The sequence below is a fragment of the Pholis gunnellus genome, assembly GCF_910591455.1.
Source record: "Pholis gunnellus genome assembly, chromosome: 2".
NCBI lineage: Eukaryota > Metazoa > Chordata > Actinopteri > Perciformes > Pholidae > Pholis > Pholis gunnellus.
Window position 1 is genome coordinate 20,264,645 of NC_136536.1, and position 19,517 is coordinate 20,284,161.

Consider the following 19,517-nt stretch of genomic DNA (forward strand, 5'->3'; position numbering starts at 1 on the left):
ACATCAAACTTTATTCGCTGCGGGGCTTAGGTAAGCTTGTCGGTATGTCATTATGGAAGTGCGAATGCCAGCAGGATGACAAGGGAGATAAAAAATATTTGTCCAATTGTCTCCTTAAAGCCACAAGCTGCAGACTGTCGTCCCAAAAGGCTACATCATACGGAAGCCTTTGATTTTAGTTTCCGCTCATTACAGGCAACAGCAAAGAGATTTAAATCGTCAAGCTTTTTGCTGGTGATGATAATTGTGCAGATGAGTTTCTCCAATTTTCACTCACTGCAGAAAGTTGTCTGGCTACACTCTGAAAGGTCAAACTGCAAACACGGTCGAACATCAGTGCAGCAGTGTGAGAAGTGACACTTGCACCATTCTGCTCACAGAAAACAAAGCTTATGATCACACACGCGAGCCTCTGTTCCTTGCTACTAGGGTGGGATTGTAAATGGTGCAAATTCCAATGTGACGTATAGTAAAGTGACTCTATATTTAGTAAAAAGGCGTGCGTTTGTAATGACAGAATCGCTGTGCGCTAGATTCCACGTCAGTCAAACCGGCAGGGTAGGAGAGAATGTTTATCAAAGTTTCAGTTATGACTTGTAATCCCCCCCCACCACCAACATGCCAATCATTATAACTGGCAGCGGAAATGTTTGAAAACTGTGTTAAGATGTGGAATTTAAGATGTGGGGTTTTCATTTCAAATCCAGGCTGCGGCACCTGAGATAATACACTTGACGAAGGAGTAAACAGACTCACAAACAGGCAGATCCATTACCGGCCACTCGTACATCACAGTACTAATACTATAAAGTTTAGACTACAAACTTCATAGTAGTTTGAAGTTGGTACATAAGACATTAATGTACTTTTTTAAATGATAGGCTGGAACCGCTTGCAGACAGATTTGCAGCTAGACTGGCGGATCCCAATAAGAGCATTTCAAAATGTAGTGAAGGGTTTGGAGTTTGTCATTTCTTCCTCAGCTGGATCTGTTTCCTCCTGTCTGTCTTCCTCGGCATATGATTCTGCAGTTGACACTGTAGGCTATGTTTGTTTTATGTGATTTAGGTGTATGTCGTTTGAAACTCTGTATTGCTGTTGTCTTGGCCAGGAGTCCTTTGGTAAAGGTTGCGTCGCAATGGAATGGCTCAATAAAGGTTTAATCATAATCTAAGAAGTTTGCTGAATGACATCAACCAAACGGTGACTTTTGCACATAATTGCCAAGGTACAATCTGGACTAATAATTGTGTGACTTTTCCAGCGTAAACAAACTACATGCTTAGACCCAGTCAGAGTATGTAGTTTTGAACTCGGGCACATCTGAAGTCTGTGAATTGAGTGAATAAATCAGGTTGACCGCTGTCCATGGTGCTGATTCTGGAGCTGTCTGGAAAGTAACTGGTAACCAAGTGAAGAACACATGAATCATCATTATAACCTAATAATATGATCATATAATATACATCATTCTGAAAAGGGGACATTCTGCATGATGAATACTTTAGTAATATTTTGAGTATTCTACAATATTTTTACTGAGTACAGTATTACTACATTGTGGTATTACTACTTTACCTCTAAGTACAAGATCTGAGTACTTCTTCCATCATTAGGCGGGACGGCCAATAAGTTATCTTATCTTATCAGCATATTGCCTCACCTGTCATCACTCTATATATCTTATTGATGCAGATCCTGGTTGCTGAGACTTGCTGTCAGTCCTTTCGTGTTTAGGGTTGTGTTTAAGGACTCTTTGGTAGTCAAGTGGTTATAGGCCATGCCTTGTAGCTGCAGCATCCCGGGTCATTGGGATTTTTGTTGCATTTAATTACTCTCTCTCCCCCGTATCTACTCTGTCAAAAAAAGCAAAACCACCAAAAGAAATCTTAAAAAAGAATGTTCTTTATTTAGTATACATTTGGTTGCCTAATATCTGCTGAAAGTTTAGTTATTTATTCATGCTTACTCCATAAGAAGCCCCTTGTTTGTGTCTTTGTTTCTACTTTTCTGCACTTGGGGGCTATTTAGCAACGTTACAGTTATAGCATCTCTCACTGGTTTCACATCCCCAAAACAAACATCTGACATCATTATAGCCTTTATCGCACTGCTGCAAATAAAGATGCACTGTGCAGAAGTTTCACCTGTGAATCATAACTTTAGAGAAGCTTTATTATTCTTGCCAACAACTTGACTTTCCAAGATAAGTGAGCTTTTTCTGTGTCTTTTCCACCCTAAGAACCTTACGTATTAACCTGCCAAAAGCTCTGACGGATCGTCGCCTCAGCGACTCTCCATCTCATCTTTTTGTTTGTTTTTTTGTACCTGTTTGTTTAGACTATTTTGCCTTTATTGGATGTTGAGAGTGTAAATACAGTCGTGGGGAGTGAGAGAGGGCAACAGCATTCAATAAACTGGAAGTGAAGCGGGGACACTGCGGTTATATGCATCGACCTCTTTTCAAATCAAGAGTTATGCAACTAGAATCCTGTGAATTGACAGAAATGGTGTGCAGGATTTCCACTTTCTCTGGCAGCCAGACACTGCTGAGACGTGATTTCTCTTTTTATGCGTCTAGATATTGGTGCATTACCCAATTTTTCACAGATTTTATTTTATTATTTTTTTGGTCTGTAGGACTGAAAGGACATAACTTGATATTATCTGCGAAAAGGAAATGTATTGAAATTGCAAAGAATGCTATAAACCTTGACCAGAATAAGTTAATAGTATAATTAAGTGACTCACTAATTCATTTCAAGTTACTAAAAAAAGCAAAACAGGTGTTGCATCGACATGTAAGTTTTAAAAGAATCTGATGTGCTGAAAGTGAAGAATAGCAAGATCAGAAGAGTCCATGTAAACACACAATCTCAGGACAGAGTTCCTGCCCTTTGATTACTCACTACAGTCAGTCCGCGTCGATGATCCATCTTTCATTAAAGGTCACTATTCTATAACCACACGTCTCAGAAAGGCAGAAATACACTCCTGCTGCTGCAGTGAATGAGTTATATTAAATTGACCCAGAGGACAGTGAGTCCTTGCTGCGCTAATAACAGCTCAGTGAAAAAATACTGGATAGCAAAGCCTCAGTGAGACACAAATGAATAAACATGTCTATAAGTCAGTAAATTTGGTTTATGTGCTAAGAAGGACGAAAGGGGTATTTATGGGACATCACATCAAAAGCAATGGTGTTACTGAATACACCCTCAGACGAAAGGTCAGAGAGGATATGTGGCAGCAGTGGACCCATTGCTCTGCCGCAAAAATTCCACTTTAAATTCCAATATGCAAAAATTCCACTTTAAAGCCTCGTGATGATGGACGGCGTTTTCAGTTGTCAGCAGAAAGCCATTTAAACGAGCTGGCGAGCAACAGGTTGCATCTTTAATGCACTGGCTATTAATGTAGTGTAGGGTGTGGCGCGGCGGGAAGCCAGTAATAATCAATTTCCTGCTGCTGTAATCATAGCTCTCTGTAAGTTAATTAGCATCTGTTGAGTGTTGCGGAGAGGCGTCTGCAGAGCGGGACCGGTGGTTAAAAGCAATGTGGTGAGCGTGACACAGTCCCATGTCAGGGCTATTAGATTAAGGCTAACATGAGTGATTGCGCGATGGAACTAATGGTGCATCTGATACATGTGATACTGTGAGATCCAAGCAGCGGCGCAGATGGACTTTGTCCCATCTATTTCATCGCCCTCGTCTAGATACTGTCCAATAACACCAAGGGGGGGGGCTCCGAAGTATCAAATCTTATCTTAGAAAGTGCACGAACGCCACACATTCTCCTTTGCCAGTGATCTTTAGTGAGCTGGAGTATATTAAAAACACCAGAGGAAGAGGAAAATTCCACATGAAGGGGCACAAAGCGACGACTAATTTGTTGCTGACTGCAGGAGTTCTAATGCAGACAGCCGATCACATAGTTGGGAGTCAAACAGTCTAAAGGGCATCAAAAAGGGGAGACACACAAAGTGATTATCGATTGGCTGGTTAAACAACGAAATTACATCGGCAGTTGCGTTTAATGGAGAAAGAAGGAAGCCCATAAATCTATTGGACCTATTTTTTCTTTGGTTTGCTGACTTTTATTCAATGTCTAGGATAGGATTGGGTGTTATGTTCCGTAATCAGGGTTTTTCTTCCATAACAAAATGATTCATTACGACAAATACATCATCACTAATTTTATTGTTTCTTAAAGCAACGTGTCAACGGTTCGGTTATGCTCGGCGGTGCCAGTGTTGGGTTGTAGAGTTACGGTCGCATGATTTCTCGCTCTCGACCTGATGTCCCCTTCTGTTGTTCTGATCCTGTCACACCGATAACTGTTCTTATTACATCGGCTTGTTGTAGATCTAACCTTTTGCAACCAAACCACCTTCACACCATCAAAGTTGCTCCCGACTTTGGAACTAAGTCCTGTTAGTTGTGGCATTGGACATTTTAATATGTCCCAGTAGGCAAAGCACAGGTGCAGTTAATGAAGCATAGCGTTGGTTCAGGCAGAGCGCTGATGTTGTGCTTGTGTTGGCTGATTGGCAACAGCCATTTTGCAGTATCCAATCATATTGACGCATGTACAGCACAGGTATCGGAACGTGACACTTATTGCGGTTTACTTTGACGACCATGCCGACGACGTTTGCTGCTGCACCCTCCCAACCTCCACCTTATGCGGTATACGTGTTATCGATGAGACTTAATGGTCGTGTATATTTTTATTACGGGGGATTAGCGGACTATAAATGGTCTATTCTAAGCTAAGTGTCTCTGACTGAATTAACATTATTAACAACTACACTGCATTCAGGCCTCGGTGTTGTGCATGCTGGTTCACTGGAATGGGACCCCTAATAGAATGAACCCATCAATAATGCTAATTGTTACACCTGTGCTGCCCCTGTTAGGATTTTTCATGATGTTCCTGTTATGTCAAAATGTCCGCCCTGAAAACAGTCCATGTATTCTGTTGGAGCAGATTTAATGAGTCCAACTGACATTACTTGTCATTATCACTGTTTATTTCATGTATTTTTAGTCACAGCTGCGTTTTACTCTAATGATGTTTACGATTTCATTTTTTGTTAATCTTGTTTCTAATGTATCATAGTAGTTTCCCACTGGGACTGGTCTGTTGAGTGGAGTATGAGGACCCTCTCTGCCGGTTTCCAGTGTTTATCTTGAGCTAAGAGAAGCTAAGCGGCTGCCAATGGCAGCTCTACCGTGTATTTACCGGACAGATATGACTGTGGTATCAATCTTCTCATCTAACACTTGAACAAATCAGCGTATTACCCAAAATGACAAACTATTTATTTAACTAACTTAAATATGCATTATATAACTTCACAGCACATCATCAACTTTATATTCACCACTGCGTCAAAATGAAGCCAAGAGTCAAGGGTTTATTCAGCGTTCTGCTCAGAGAGCAATTCTAGTTTAGACGACGGTGTATTATTAAGGTCATTGCAGGGAAATCAATGAAATGGTCACTACAAGTGAGACAGTGATGCCTGTCATGGGAATAGGTTGTACTTCAACAAGTGAATTAAATTATAGTAAAACCAAACTGTTTCTAAGGACCAGCTGAGGATCCATTTATCATCACTTCAACATTTATTACCCACATGTGGGGAAGGTCATTCAACTCACCGTCTACACACGCCGGCCTCGCCCTGGTGGTCCCGGCGATCTGGCCTCTCCGGCAGGCGCAGCGGGCCGTCTGCCTTGCGATGGTCCGTCTGGGGACGCTGCTGTCTCTGTTGAGCATCACTATCTCGCAGGTTCCCACCGCCAACTGGCCTGCCGAACACAGCAGCGAGGAACAAAGTACATAACATAACATTAGCATAATGAGAGTGCAATGAACATATTGCAAAGGAGAAGCTGGTCCACAAAAGGTACGACAACAGGCCGCCTGGGGAGAGGGCCATCTTTGCGGTCTGCATAGAACGGAACAGTTTGATGCTCTCATTTAACAATCTCAAATGGAAAGATGAGAATGAGAAAGCTTTACAAGCAGCAGGCTAGAGGGCTTCTTCAGTTTTTACACAGTATGGCTGGCTGCTCTGTTGATAGAAGCATCTCATAGTGATCCTGTGGAAAACAAATCCTTTTAAGAATCTGATAAAAGGATATTTTCTATTTCGTTAGCCATAACAGCAAGTTAACAAGCCTACCAGTCTAAAGCTCCATGAAAGTGGTAAAAGGAACTCGTTGATGAAACATGGACTGGTGGCGGAAATTATGTGTGACTGACTCGGTTGACATGACAGCGGGCTGCTGGGCTGCTGGGCCCTGTGGTCCTACAACAGACCAATTTTCAAGCAAAGTTAAGCTCTACTGAAACGGCAAATGGACAAAATGTCTTAAAGTCATGATTACCTTTGCTCAGAAACCTATTCTTACACTTCAATCCAAGCCCAGAGAAATCACCGCAGAGTTCTCCAGGCATTAGAAACTGATGGATGACTTCATGGCCGAGGACCTGTGGCTACGCAGGTTTTCTTTTGGAGTTTCAAGTTTGTCAGAATTTGATCTCTAGATGAATTAGGATACACAAACTGGAGAAACGAGTCTCAAGTCAAACAAGTCAAGACTTTTTACTCAACTCTTTCCTCGGCATGGAATGATCGTGATGAAGTGAACATGCTTCCAATTTGAATAACGCTTCCAATTTCAATAACTATTGAGTGACTTTGTAATGCCAAGAGATGAATTGCCACTCGGTATTTCAACACACAGCAGCACACCTGTCTCCAATTATCGACAAGGTGAGGAGTTGAGCTATGCGCCCAGAATTGCAGCTGTAGCTCATGCATGGCGCCGATGATCGTTTGGAATGATTTACACTGAAAACTTTCCAACAGCCACGGGCAAACAAAAGAAGAGCTGAAACAATTATGTTTTCAATGGAGAGATTTATTAAAATGAACCCTCTGCATGGCCTATTGTAGTCTCATTGAACACTTAATGACGAGGCAGCAGTTTTGTTTGGGTAAAGTATTTGGAAACCCGAGGGAACATATTTAATTGACTTTTATTGAGGGCTTCCTGGTGTGTTTGGGGGAATTATTATATGTTAATAGTCTTGTGTTTTTGAGCTAAAGAAGCATTAATCACAGTAAATTGCTCGAGAGTGTCAAAAGAACAAATTCAATATATGTAGATGACACATTTTAGGTAGCACCTTTGCCATTTCAAATCAAGAGGAAGGTTTATTGCAGCCTCAAATTATATCAAGTCAATAACCTGCTGAAAAATATGAATATGAGAGTGCATTGACTCACTGCACATTTCTTAAAAAAGTGCTTATCTGCTCTGGGTCGAACAGTAAATCTTAGAAAAAGTTTGGGAAACTTGCTTCACCTTTGTAATGATCTGGAAAAATGTAAAAATATGTTCTTCCTTCTCTTCTTCATAGCATAGACAGCTGCCAGTGAAAGGCATTCAGGCAGATACTGGAATAAAATCAGCTCAGCGAGGGTAGATTAGAGAAGAGTCTGTGCTGCAGTTCTTGTAAGGTCAATCCCTGGCATTCACCAACCATCACTCCTTTACACTGCTGCTTAGTCGCTCCCCAACACCCTCAAAAGGTTCATTAAGTGAGACGCTAACTGCTGCATAGAATGAAATGACTGTAACAATGGCAAAGGTTGAAGGGGTTGTTGATCAACACAAATGACTCATAAAATTGCCTCAGCAGGCACTGAGAGGTATCAGAAGCTGCTAGTTTCGGAGCAAGACATCTTGGAAATGTTCCAAATGATGAATGCGGTTTTGTTTGATTATGGTGTCCGTGTGACCTTTCATTTAGCAACATCAAAAGGTCAAAATGTCCCCTGGCCACGGAGAGAATGGAGAGAATGGATCTCGCTCATTTTTGTAATCCTGTGACCTTTCCTTTAGTGTCAACATTGGGCAACACTTTGGCCCATAACAAAACTGAGTTAGCCTTAACTTCATGATCCCCAGAGGAGGGATCATAATGTTGTTGGCGAACCCGTTGACCTTTCTCCTAGCACCGCAATCGGGTCAAATTTTACATTTGCACACAAGAGCTCGATCAAATCAAGAGATCATACTGCCGTGAAATGACACCTTGTCGTTCTTCAGAGGATGAACCGTTTTCATTTTTCAGCGCTCCACAAGCTTTCCTCCAGCTCCACCCCCTCAACATTACAACCTCGCCAGCCAGGTTTAAGACTTTTGCCCAAATGTTTTTCACTGTCAGTAACTCCTCAACCCCCAGCTAACGGGACAAATATGCACCTCACTTAATTAATGGATTGGTGGAAGGGTTGTTAGTCTCAGTGACAGCTACTTTTTGTGATTTAGGCTGATAAGATTAGTGTGTTTTTTTCATGAAATTATTACCTAGACCAGTCTTGGGAGTCATAAAACGCAATCACCTCTACGAAGAATTGCTAGTCACGTTTCATTTCATAGCATCAGCCACGCTGCCCTCCCCTCCCCCGCCACCCACCACCCTCTACTCTCTTTTCCGCCGAAGTGAGTCCCTGTATGCTCAGTGGGTGCTTGGGGGACAGAGGTGCCATCAGATATTTCAACGCTGAACAGATGAATGGGCTTCATGCAAAAAAGCCTGAAGGAGGTGAATAGTAAGAAGGAAGGGTGGAAAGGTAGGGGGGGGGGTTGTAAAGTGCCCCTCAGCCACGGCCAGCGCTCCATCATATGTACAGGAGTTAATTCATGTGACAGGGGGTTTCTGTCACTCAGCGGCGTGAAGGCGCTTGGCCTCGTCTCTATTTCACATGATGAAATGCACACACGGCGGCGAGGAGCTTGTCGGGTGAAGGATCGGCGCCGCGTTGGCGCCCAGGCTCCGGATCCTGTCAGACATCTAGAGGCCGTCTCTCAGCACTGACTGGCAGCCTGATGACCTTATCACTGAATCACAACAACATACAAGTGCAGTGTGGCAGCGCGAACGCACAGGGGTTAAAACACACACACACACACACACACACACCCCCACACACACACACACAGCTCAGAGCAAAGACGCGAGTCTGTGCTCTACATATCGGCGCTTTGATCAACAAACCAGGAGCACAAATATCTCAGTATCTCTGCCTGAAATAGGCTGCCAGGAGTCCACGCTCGCTTTCACAATGTTCCCCTGTTTCAATGTGCGTCATTGTTGGGCTGAGAACTGGTGGGCATGATGAGGTTATTAAACTCTGGATGCATTACACCGGCTGGCCCCGGCCACGTCGAGCGAACATGTATAAAACTACTAATTATCTTTCCTGTCAACATCGCAGACCGTTCCTTATTTAGACTTATCAATAAAACATTCACTTCACTGGCTTATCTTCATTTTTTCTTGTTTGTGTCTTTAATTAAGACTGTGCAGATACATCAGTAGTTAGTCCTGACTGATAAAATACTTTTATCAGATTAAACAGACCAACACATCAGACGCAGCCCCGCACTGCTCGCATATGCAACTGAAACCAGATTGGGAGCAGTGAGAAAGGCTCTGCTTCTCCTCAGGGAATTTGCCATAAAATTATATGACAGGCTGCAATGAACGAACTATGACAAGGATTCCATTTCCATATTAAAACAATCTCCCTTTATAGATTGTAATTACTCGCCGGCTGCTTAAGATGGAAGTGAGGTTTTACAATGTTTTATTGGAAAGGGCGCCTCTGCAAACTACAGATTCAAACCATATTTATTACAAATTCCACTTCATGTAAAGCCAGCTCAGTTAATTATTCATGACAATATGTATTGTATTTGGAATTATTCCCCGTAAAGACACAGCTATAGTGTGGAGCCATTCAGTGCGGGCTTGGCAGAATCTAAACACTACACTGGCATACAATAATAAGTCTGAGTGATTACATCCATTCCACTGTATGCTCGTTTCGTGCCGTTCTCAAGGATGAAAATGGGACTTAGAGAGCATGACATCCCAACGTGCATCAAATGAGATGTGAATTCAGCTGATCTTCTATGGAAGATTTAAAGAATCGTGTGAGACGTAATACATATTAACGGCGCAGGTAATCAGTTGATTTTGTGGTGGCTGCTGTTTTCACATTTTGAAATGTAATGAGAACATGACTCAACCCCCATACCACCAAAAATCATGAGTCCATACAGCTACCTCTTACTGCTCAGATTTAGGTTTTTCCTCTTGAAAGTCTTATGTTGATGGATGCAAATCATTTTTCATCTTTTTGTTACGGATGAATTGGATGAATTGACCAACTCAAATGGCCTGCTTTTCTAGCGCTGTCCGACCTGAGCAGAACAAAGCGCGTTACAAAGCCTGTTTTTCAAAGACACCCGCATAACGATGGTGGTGATGAGGCCATGCAAGGGGCAATTCGGTATTCAGCATCTTGCTCAAAGACACTTCCAGATGTGGACAGGAGGAGTTGAAATGAGACAAAAAAAAAACGTAATGATTCATCGATGACCCTCCGCCTGTGTGTGGTTAAGGGGGGAGAGCAGCAAATCCTCATATTTGACAAGCTGAAACCCGACCACGGGCCTCATGCAAGAACCACTCGTGGAACAAGTGATTTATGAGAATGTGTTTGCCAGTTTTCTCTTATTTAGATTTTTCTCTCAGCTACCAAGAAATTGCTTTCAGTTGTGTGAAGATAGTCGTCCGTTCTCCGCAGGATGGATAACACTTGTTTGATTCAAACATTGCAATGCCTTAATCTGAATGAATTTACATGCTGGAGAAGAAAAAAGAAATATAAAATGAACATTCTATTCACCAGGATGTGAATGCTTCCCAATTTATTAAGAATTAAGCAATTAAGACTTGTGACATTTGTGCAGGTGAAAGGTTTGCAGAAACTGATCTGGAACACTCTTATAAGTAAACCTCACAGAAAAAAAAAAGAGATTTAAGTTGAGAATTTAGGTTGCAACTACAAGGGTTATCATCACCTTGTTTTCACCTTGTGAGTCAATGTGTGAGTCATCCTAGATCTTGTCCTGGAGGCACCTACTGTAGCAGAACTACCAGAGAAGTACTTTGCCAGGTGGTTATATTTCTGTCTGTGGACAGATTTTTTGACCACAACGAAGTTACAACAGTGCAAGATGCATTCACGAAACTTTACAGGTGTGTAGTTGAGATCGAAATGAAGGTTGGGATTGGGTTCCAAGCCAAGACTGTTGACTTCATCATTCTTACATTGTTATATTATATTTCTGTCGACCGACTAATGTTGTTGTCGATTCAGCCCTAATAAGATTTGTAAGATTTGTACATTAGTTCATGTACGTCATAATGTTATTCACAGTGTCAAATTAGCCAAAAACTAGGCATTTCAACATAAAAAGGTTTATCTAAGTGATCTGGATTTATAATCCACAGCTGCTTTTGATTTCATCTGCAGTGCTCAGACCTAATGTTCCCTTCATGCCCGTTCACATCTCACAGCGCTGTCTGTCGTTAACAACTCAGGACAACATCAAACAGCAACCTTATTCTACAGAGCATATGTTAGACAAGGCGGCCACTGCCAAGTGCATCTCATTATCCCAACACCGTTTGGTAATGAGATGGACAGTAGGGAGCACGTAATAGGACACCAGGTGAGAGAGGCAGATGTTTGAGTGACCCCATGCTATGCGTTTCCTGACACCTCCGTGATCCTCCGCTGCTGAACAAGTAGGGCAGGAGAGCAGTGGAGCGAAACGCGCGCTTTATGTCAATGTGCTTGGTTTAAGGGGAATACCGCGGCTCAATTTCACATGCTATTTGAATACTGTACAGCAGTCCGATCAATATTTATGCAAGTGAACAACTCTCTGCTGAAGTCGGAGGACCTGTAATGGTACCCAAGTATGCAATTTAATCTGAAAGCTGACAGGAATGAATCAGGAACGATGGCAAAGGGAAGCGTGGGAGCAGCCAGGGTGACTCCTGGAGATGAGTGGTATGTTATGCTATTGCAGGAAGAGGCTCATTTATCTGCAAGCAGTAAAATAGGCATGGAGTTGGCCCACAGTCAGTCCACCATTCATTGTTCTGAGGAGCAGCTCCGGCTCTCACTTCCTGATGACAATGCAGCTGGAGAGTTTTCTACTCTAAAAGGCTCTTCAGATTCACAAATGCGTATACCTGCGCTGTATCAAAATATGGGATTTCTTAAAGCTGCACCGAGCAATGATTTCTATGCAGTCACGAGCACCCAGCGGGGCTGCAGAAAATGAGAGAAAAGCACAGCACCCCCCACCCACTGAGATGTCGGACATGTCCTCTTTTTGCCCAAATGTAATTCTCGTGTCAGGTGTGTGCACTACTCCACCCACGGGGCATGACAAATTGAAACTTCTCGTAGCGGCAGTAGGATGGCGCTCCCTCGGGAGGAAAGCCGGACTCAACAGCGTTAGATTGTTTCCTCTCTCGCTGGAGAGCAGAAGCATGCTGTTTAGTTTGCCAACGTCACTCTCCTGGACGTCTTTAAACAGTTACCACTCTCGCTGCCATTGTGCGACATTGCCGAGGGCTGCTTTAAAATAGAAAATATTCCCTTTACATACACCCAGTGCGAGGGCTGACACTGTAATTTAGGCCTGGTCTGTGACATGCCTTGGACGGTGCACATGATGGAGGTGGCTTTCTGATAGATTTCTGTTGCAGCGATGCAGCACATTCTGGGCTGCAGAGATATTACAATGGAGAGTACACTCAGACAATTGGTCGTGGATGAATACAGGCTTGAGGCGTAAAGAGTGAATGTACAATATGGCTTGCAAAAGCAAACAGTAGCTCAGCTGAATGTGATGCAGAGAGCACGCTAATGCCACAGTGACTCACTTTCAAATTTCATAGCCCTCTAGGATGCCCGCCTTCTTTAATGCAAGCCCAGAGAAAAGGGTGAGTGTCAGAAGACCCCTATTAAGACCCCATAGGGTACAGTAATGCGCGATTGCTTGAACCGTGGCTTTAATATTCAAGCACAGCCCTCTCGGTAAATACGTTCATGGCATCAGGCGGAAAATAGATCAGGACACAAGACTGAAGGAACATAACTCAAATCATTTACACCACTCTGCCAATGATAGAGCAGTTTCAAGCCAAGAGCTTTCCGCAGAGAAAATAACAATGCAGAAAAACACAGAGCGGTGCACTACACTCAACCACAAGGGAGGTCAAAGCTGAAGGCTCGAAAGAATTCATAATCAGGGAGCTATGAAATATGAGCTTTGTGTGCTGCCAAATTGATTTAGCTGTCAAAATTATTTTCATTTTGTTCCATAAAGATGCTCATACTTTTACAGCTCTGCCGCCTATAGAAGCAGACTGCGATGATTTGCTTCAAATTTACAGCCAAGGTCATAATCAAAGCGGGTCTCCCTTTGCATGCTTAATGCCTCCATGAAGAAGACTCGAATGGAAATCATCTTTTTCACTTCAAAAAAGTCAGTAATTCTTTGCTACTCTGATTAGTTTAATGCTTGGATGGATAGGCCCTGCTCCCTGAGTTAAAAGAGAATGCCACCCAAAGAATTTGAAATTCATCATTCTGGTGAGGACTGGCTGTCTCCCACACAAGCGCTGATTTGTTAAAAAAGAAAAATGGAAAAAGAAAACCTGAAATAATTGACCAGGATGAAATCAGTCTGGTTTATGAATGGCATTTGAACAGGAGACATCAGAGACACATGGCAGAGTCCACAACGCAAAAAGAGTGGACCGCCGTCATCAACGGAGCTTTGTGCTGATTTTGAAGCCACAGTGACTCATGCTAAAATTTTATGATACCGCCTGTGGACGTTCCTCATAAAATCAGCAGTCAGTCCTATCAACAGTTTGTACTGCAGAGCAGGAAGACTGGACAGATTGTTGGAAATGTCTGCTTCTCACATCCAGGATTTGTGTTCAGAAGCAATGATTGAATTATTCATAAACAAATCAAAGTGACACATTAATCATAATACGTGACTGTAAAAAGCAACATTGCTGACGGTTGCACTTATATGACACCAAGTTTAGGATCTCTGGTATTGTGTTATATTAATGACACGTTTAGCTGAACATGAAGTGACGTTGAAAATGTCTAGGTTATTTGGAAAAACAGATCAAGTGCTATGTAGCATGAGAGCTAATAGATGAGTAGACAAACAAAAGAAAACTAAAAGCTGCAGCAACTGATTTCTTTTGGCCACTTGGGGGCAGCAGAACGCACAAAAAGACCTGTTATTTCCATTAAAAAGGTTGTTGTAATGCACGTGTTAGCAAACATTGCCTATTTTCACATTCATTGTGATAATCAGCAAAACGTAAGGCTGCAGGCAGAGAATTCCACAGCCTTGGTGCTACTGCCTCAAAGGAGGAGCTACTGGCAGCTACGGGTGTGGTTTAGGTGTATGCGAGATGACACGGAGAGGCGACTGCTTGTTCTGAACAACAATGGCGGCTCCTGAAGAGGTTAGCGTAGAAACTGCAATAGCATCCGTTATATCAGAACTGGAGAACATTTCTTCATCGAAAGAAGAGCAGAGAACGGCACTGAAAGCTTTTCTTGATAGAAAAGATCTTTCGCTCTTCTCCTGATTCGATTTGGCAAGAGTTTGATTGACAGATGGTTCATCCAAACAGCTCCCAACAGCTTACAATGACTCTTTCTCAAATGGTTCTGTGTAACAAACCATCTACTGAGACAAAAAAGCTCTGTTTAACTGAAGGACGATTCAGAGGGTGATAATTCTTTGTTGGTTCATCACATAGACTGTATATATAAGAAGTGGATGTAGTCCCCGTGACGTCACCCATTAGTTTGTTTGGTTTGGTTCGTTTTGAAGCCTCGATTTAGACGTTTGGGCCGTCGCCATCTTGGATTACGGCTGTCGACATATTTTTTTAAAACCAGTGAATCGAACTCACCATATTACAACTATGGGCGAATGACGTAGAGAAGCCATATACGGCTCTGGTAGTAGTAGCAACCTGTGAAAGACAAGGGAGCCACGGCCTAAAGCAGGGGTCACTAATAGGCGGACCCAGATGCAGTTTAATCCGGACCCAGGACCTAAAACCGATAGATAATTGAGAATTATTAAATGTTTCTATTTTAACTGGCGCAGCTTTTTCAGCCTTTACGGCACTTGTTCAGTGGTGCAGGAAACAAAGCGACCAAATGTGTTGTAAATGCCAATCAAATATGGGTATTCTCACAAGTTTCCTGACTCGAGTGAGACGTACACACACGGGGGAGAGACGAGGAAAGAGAACGAAGAGCAGGAGAATTACGTGAGTCAGAGAAGTTATTATTTCACGTGACGTTCTCCAAAGAGAGAAAAGTGGTCAGAGAGACCAGAGGCTAACCAAGAATAGACAGAATCTTATAGGTTAATTCTTCCCACGGGTAGTTAAAAACCAGTATGTCTCATATGTTCAGAGACCGTAGCGGTTAATAAAAGCGGTAATGTGAAGCGCCACTATGAGACAAAGCATAATTGTTTTTAGCAAACGTACCCACTCACATCTGAAATAAAGACACAGAAAATAAACCTAAGAGCCCAATATGATCAGAACACATGAATTCACTGTTCAACAATGATGTTAACAGACAGAATAGAGCTGAAACAAGTGGTTTAATAACCACAGATAAAGTCCATGCACACAAATTTATCTTGTTAGAAGATGAGAAAAATATAATATCGTGGCTTTTTTGATTGACATCACTTCACACCTGAATGAACTGAATTTAAAGCTGCAGGACAATTCAGTTAAATTCATTTTTCTTAAATTAAGTACTTTATTTTAAGATGCACATTTTTCAAAAGCTTTCTGTTATGTCAGGTATTCTTTAATCCAGCCCTTATTTGACTTGAAATGAGAAGAACGTCTATTCATGTATTTCTATGTATTATTTATAATTCATCCAGTTCAATTTGAAAACTGAGAATAATAATTGTTAAAATATAATTGAAGTGTACTTTCTTGATTTGATTTGACAGTTGTTGACACAGAGACGTTGTTACTACTACTAGGCTTCTTGAATATACAGGACTGTCTCAGAAAATTAGAATATTGTGATAAAGTTCTTTATTTTGTGTAATGCAATTAAAAAAACAAAAATGTCATGCATTCTGGATTCATTACAAATCAACTGAAATATTGCAAGCCTTTTATTCTTTTAATATTGCTGATTATGGCTTACAGCTTAAGAAAACTCAAATATCCTATCTCTAAATATTAGAATATCATGAAAAAGTATACTAGTAGGGTATTCAACTAATCACTTGAATCGTCTAATTAACTCGAAACACCTGCAAGGGTTTCCTGAGCCTTGAAAAACACTCAGCTTGGTTCAGTAAACTAAATCACACGTATGGGGATTATCACAATATTCTAATTTTCTGAGACAGTCCTGTATATATAGATATATATATACAGTATATATATATATACAGTATATATATAGATATATATATATATATCTATATATGGCACTAAATAGCGCAAGTTAGATATTATTGTAATGTTCTGGACAAGGAGACCTTCTCAATCTGGACCTTTTGGAATGTTAATTGAATATCCCTGGTCTAAAGCATACTCAGCTTTATGGTTTACTTTACTCTAAATAGGATCATAATTAACTAAATGAACATCAGGCTGTATTTAAGAAGACTTGAAACTAGAGATTGAGACCATAAACTCATGTTTACTGAGGTAATAAATCAAGTGAGACGTAGAGTCATTTTCTCATAGACTTCTATACAATCAGACTTCTTTTTGCAACCAGAGGCGTCGCCTCCTGCTGGTCATTAGCGAGAAAGAAAGTTTCAGATTCTTCTGCGTTGGTCTTACTTTTCATAAACTGTCTCACACAGTCATGTGATCCAGTGTTAATATTTTTTTTTGAACATTAGGAGCTTTAAAAAGCTTTAAACATCAAAAAAGAAATCAGGATTAAAAACAAGATGTTATACTTCTTAAACTGTTTGATTGACAGGTGATCTTTGGAAAGTGTAGTGCATGTAGACTGCAACAATGAGTGCTTAACTTAGCCTCGTGGATGCTCAAAGATCTTGAGGAATGCCACTTCTAAGATGCAAAATGGCCTCATTCGATCAGATCAGATGTTCCCACTTGAAGTTGAAATGTATTCTTGGCATTTGAGTTCCTTGAGCTGAGTTAGAGCAAAGGCCAACTGTCTGTCCACCTCCAACTTACAAATGTGGATAAAAATGCTCCATCCCCTCCTCCTCTTCTCACACACACACACACACACACACACACACACACACACACACACCCAACTCAGAGCAATGTGGTTGATAAAGCAAGCAGGAGTTGCCACCGCTCTCCGACTGCACCACTGATCCGGAATGCGGTCCAGCGAGGAAATCCAGACATTTCCAAATTTATCGTCGAATAAACTGGCAACGTTGAGCGCGGCCGACAGGTCATTCATCATGGCGAGCCCTGGCCCAATGGCGTGCGCTTACAGGGCTGCTGCGCTTTGATTTCCTGTCCCGGCCGCCATGACAGATGAGGTACAGAGAGGGTGGAGGTGACGCAGCCTCGCACGACCACGAGGCTATACCTCTCTGGCCACTTGTTCAACCACACACGTTGTTGCTTCCAACAGGGGCCATGGAGGTGGAAGTTTGAATAGCTGGTCATGAAAGTGATGAGTGGTTTGATTCCATCAGTGGTAAGCAGTCATAAACAATCAAATGTATACTGCAAAGCTGATGAAATTATACATTTAAAAAAAAGGCAGTGGTGGTCTGAACTACTCTTACAACAGCCCTGACTGGTCACAGCTGCCAGTTTCAAAGTGGGGATTTTAGGAGGATTTGAAGATTACAAGTACGGATTAAATAATACTACATGCTTCATTCTTGAAATTCAGCTCAGGGCTGGAAGGAGGAGTGAGCGACACACAGAGAATGTCAAAGCTCAAAACATATCCAGAGGTTTTAACTCGGCCAAATCCAGCAGAAATCTATTTACTCGAGGAATGTCATGGGTAGTAAAGTTCACAAGAGATTGATTGAACAGTTTTGCACAATAACACTCTAATGCGATCATTTTCGGGTGAAATTGAGTCAATAATAAATGGCTGAGGGGGAAGAGGAGGGTTGCTGTTAACGCCTCAGATCATTTGCGGAGACTTGAGAGACGGTTCATGGGCGGCAATAAGATGCTGGTGAAAGCAGCACTTTGGAAGAAAACACTGCAAATTAGAGGCAAAGGGAGCACATTTCAGAGCACAGGCAGTTCATTTTTCACATCAGTGTCTACTTTTGTTCCGGCAAGCTGCCAAAGACATTGATGTAGGCACTATCCCTCCTCCACAGCGGTAATTATGCTGCTGGCCAATGCTTGATTAAAAGATCTAATCTGCAAACTTAGTGTACGACATCTCCCAACAAGTTCCAATGCTTTAAGCCGGTTCTCGGTGGGTCTTTGACGCCACCGGAATCCGAAATGTTTAGTTGTGGACAGCATCCAAATGAAGTGCAGGGAAACATCCTTTTGCTTTCTATTCTGTGTCAGGGTGGAGGTGTAATTGCACCAGCAGATGTATTATTCAAGAGGTAAGCATGGCATGGATGCATATAGCCTTAACCCGAGTGAAAATATAAAAGCTTTGAAGGCAGGAGTCGGGCCTCCTCCTGTCTGCACCGGGAATTATAGCAAGCAAACTGTGTTGTGTCACCTGGAGCTCAATTATGGCTGCACTAAATCATCATCACACAAGGTAGCAAAGAGCCTGCATCAGAATCAGGACAACCACAGGGTTAGTTCAACAACAAGGTTCATTATACTATTGTGAGAATATGGCCACTGCCCTATATTACAAGTAATATATCAATACAAAAAAAAAGAATAGCTCAATAATGTCACCACAGGCCTGCTGCTGAGTACCATCCATTCACTAAAGGAACATTATTGTATTAAATCAGATTACAGAAATACCACAAGGCACAACAAGGTCACCATAAATTGACTGGCGATGAGCACAGACACATTTTACTAGACATCATGGGAATTTCTTCGAAGCAGCACAGGATCCGACCACACCATGTGCAGCTGCATCCCAATAGGAAGCCCTCAGGGACAATGGTGGTGCTGACAAAGTATTAAAAAAAAAGAAAAAGACAACTAGAAGTGTCCTTACCCTCTCTGAGCAGATGGGAGTAGATGAGCCAGAGGAGCAGCAGGCAGCAGAGTGACGCACCTCCACCTGCGGAGAGCGACTTCGCTCCAGACTGCATCCTACACCTTGAGCCTTTTTTTTTTTTTTTTTAAGATTATCCAAACTTTGAACGCTCGTGCCGCTCAGATGTCAATCAGATCGGCGGAAGAGTGGCTAATCCACTGGCGTTTCCACAGGCTGTCGTCGGCATCCATTTTGAGGTTATAAAAGGAGAGGGACTGATAGTAATCCCCCCTTGCTTTTCAAATTCCCTCGGTGAGCCGCATATCCATCCAGGCTGCTCAGCGCGCACACGCACACATGCGCACGTGCGCGC

At 42.2% G+C, this 19,517-nt stretch overlaps 1 protein-coding gene across 1 annotated transcript in view; it reads right to left on the reverse strand.

Moving 5' to 3' along the window:
- tafa5l (TAFA chemokine like family member 5, like) overlaps positions 1-19,259 on the reverse strand; it is a gene marked incomplete at both ends in the record, with an annotated part of 36,389 nt that extends 17,130 nt beyond the window's left edge. The window contains 2 exons of the mRNA XM_079167496.1: positions 5,670-5,819; positions 19,163-19,259. Coding sequence (XP_079023622.1) covers positions 5,670-5,819; positions 19,163-19,259 — 247 coding nt within the window. The remainder of the gene's footprint in view (positions 1-5,669; positions 5,820-19,162) is intronic.
- Between the last annotated feature and the right edge of the window lie 258 nt (positions 19,260-19,517).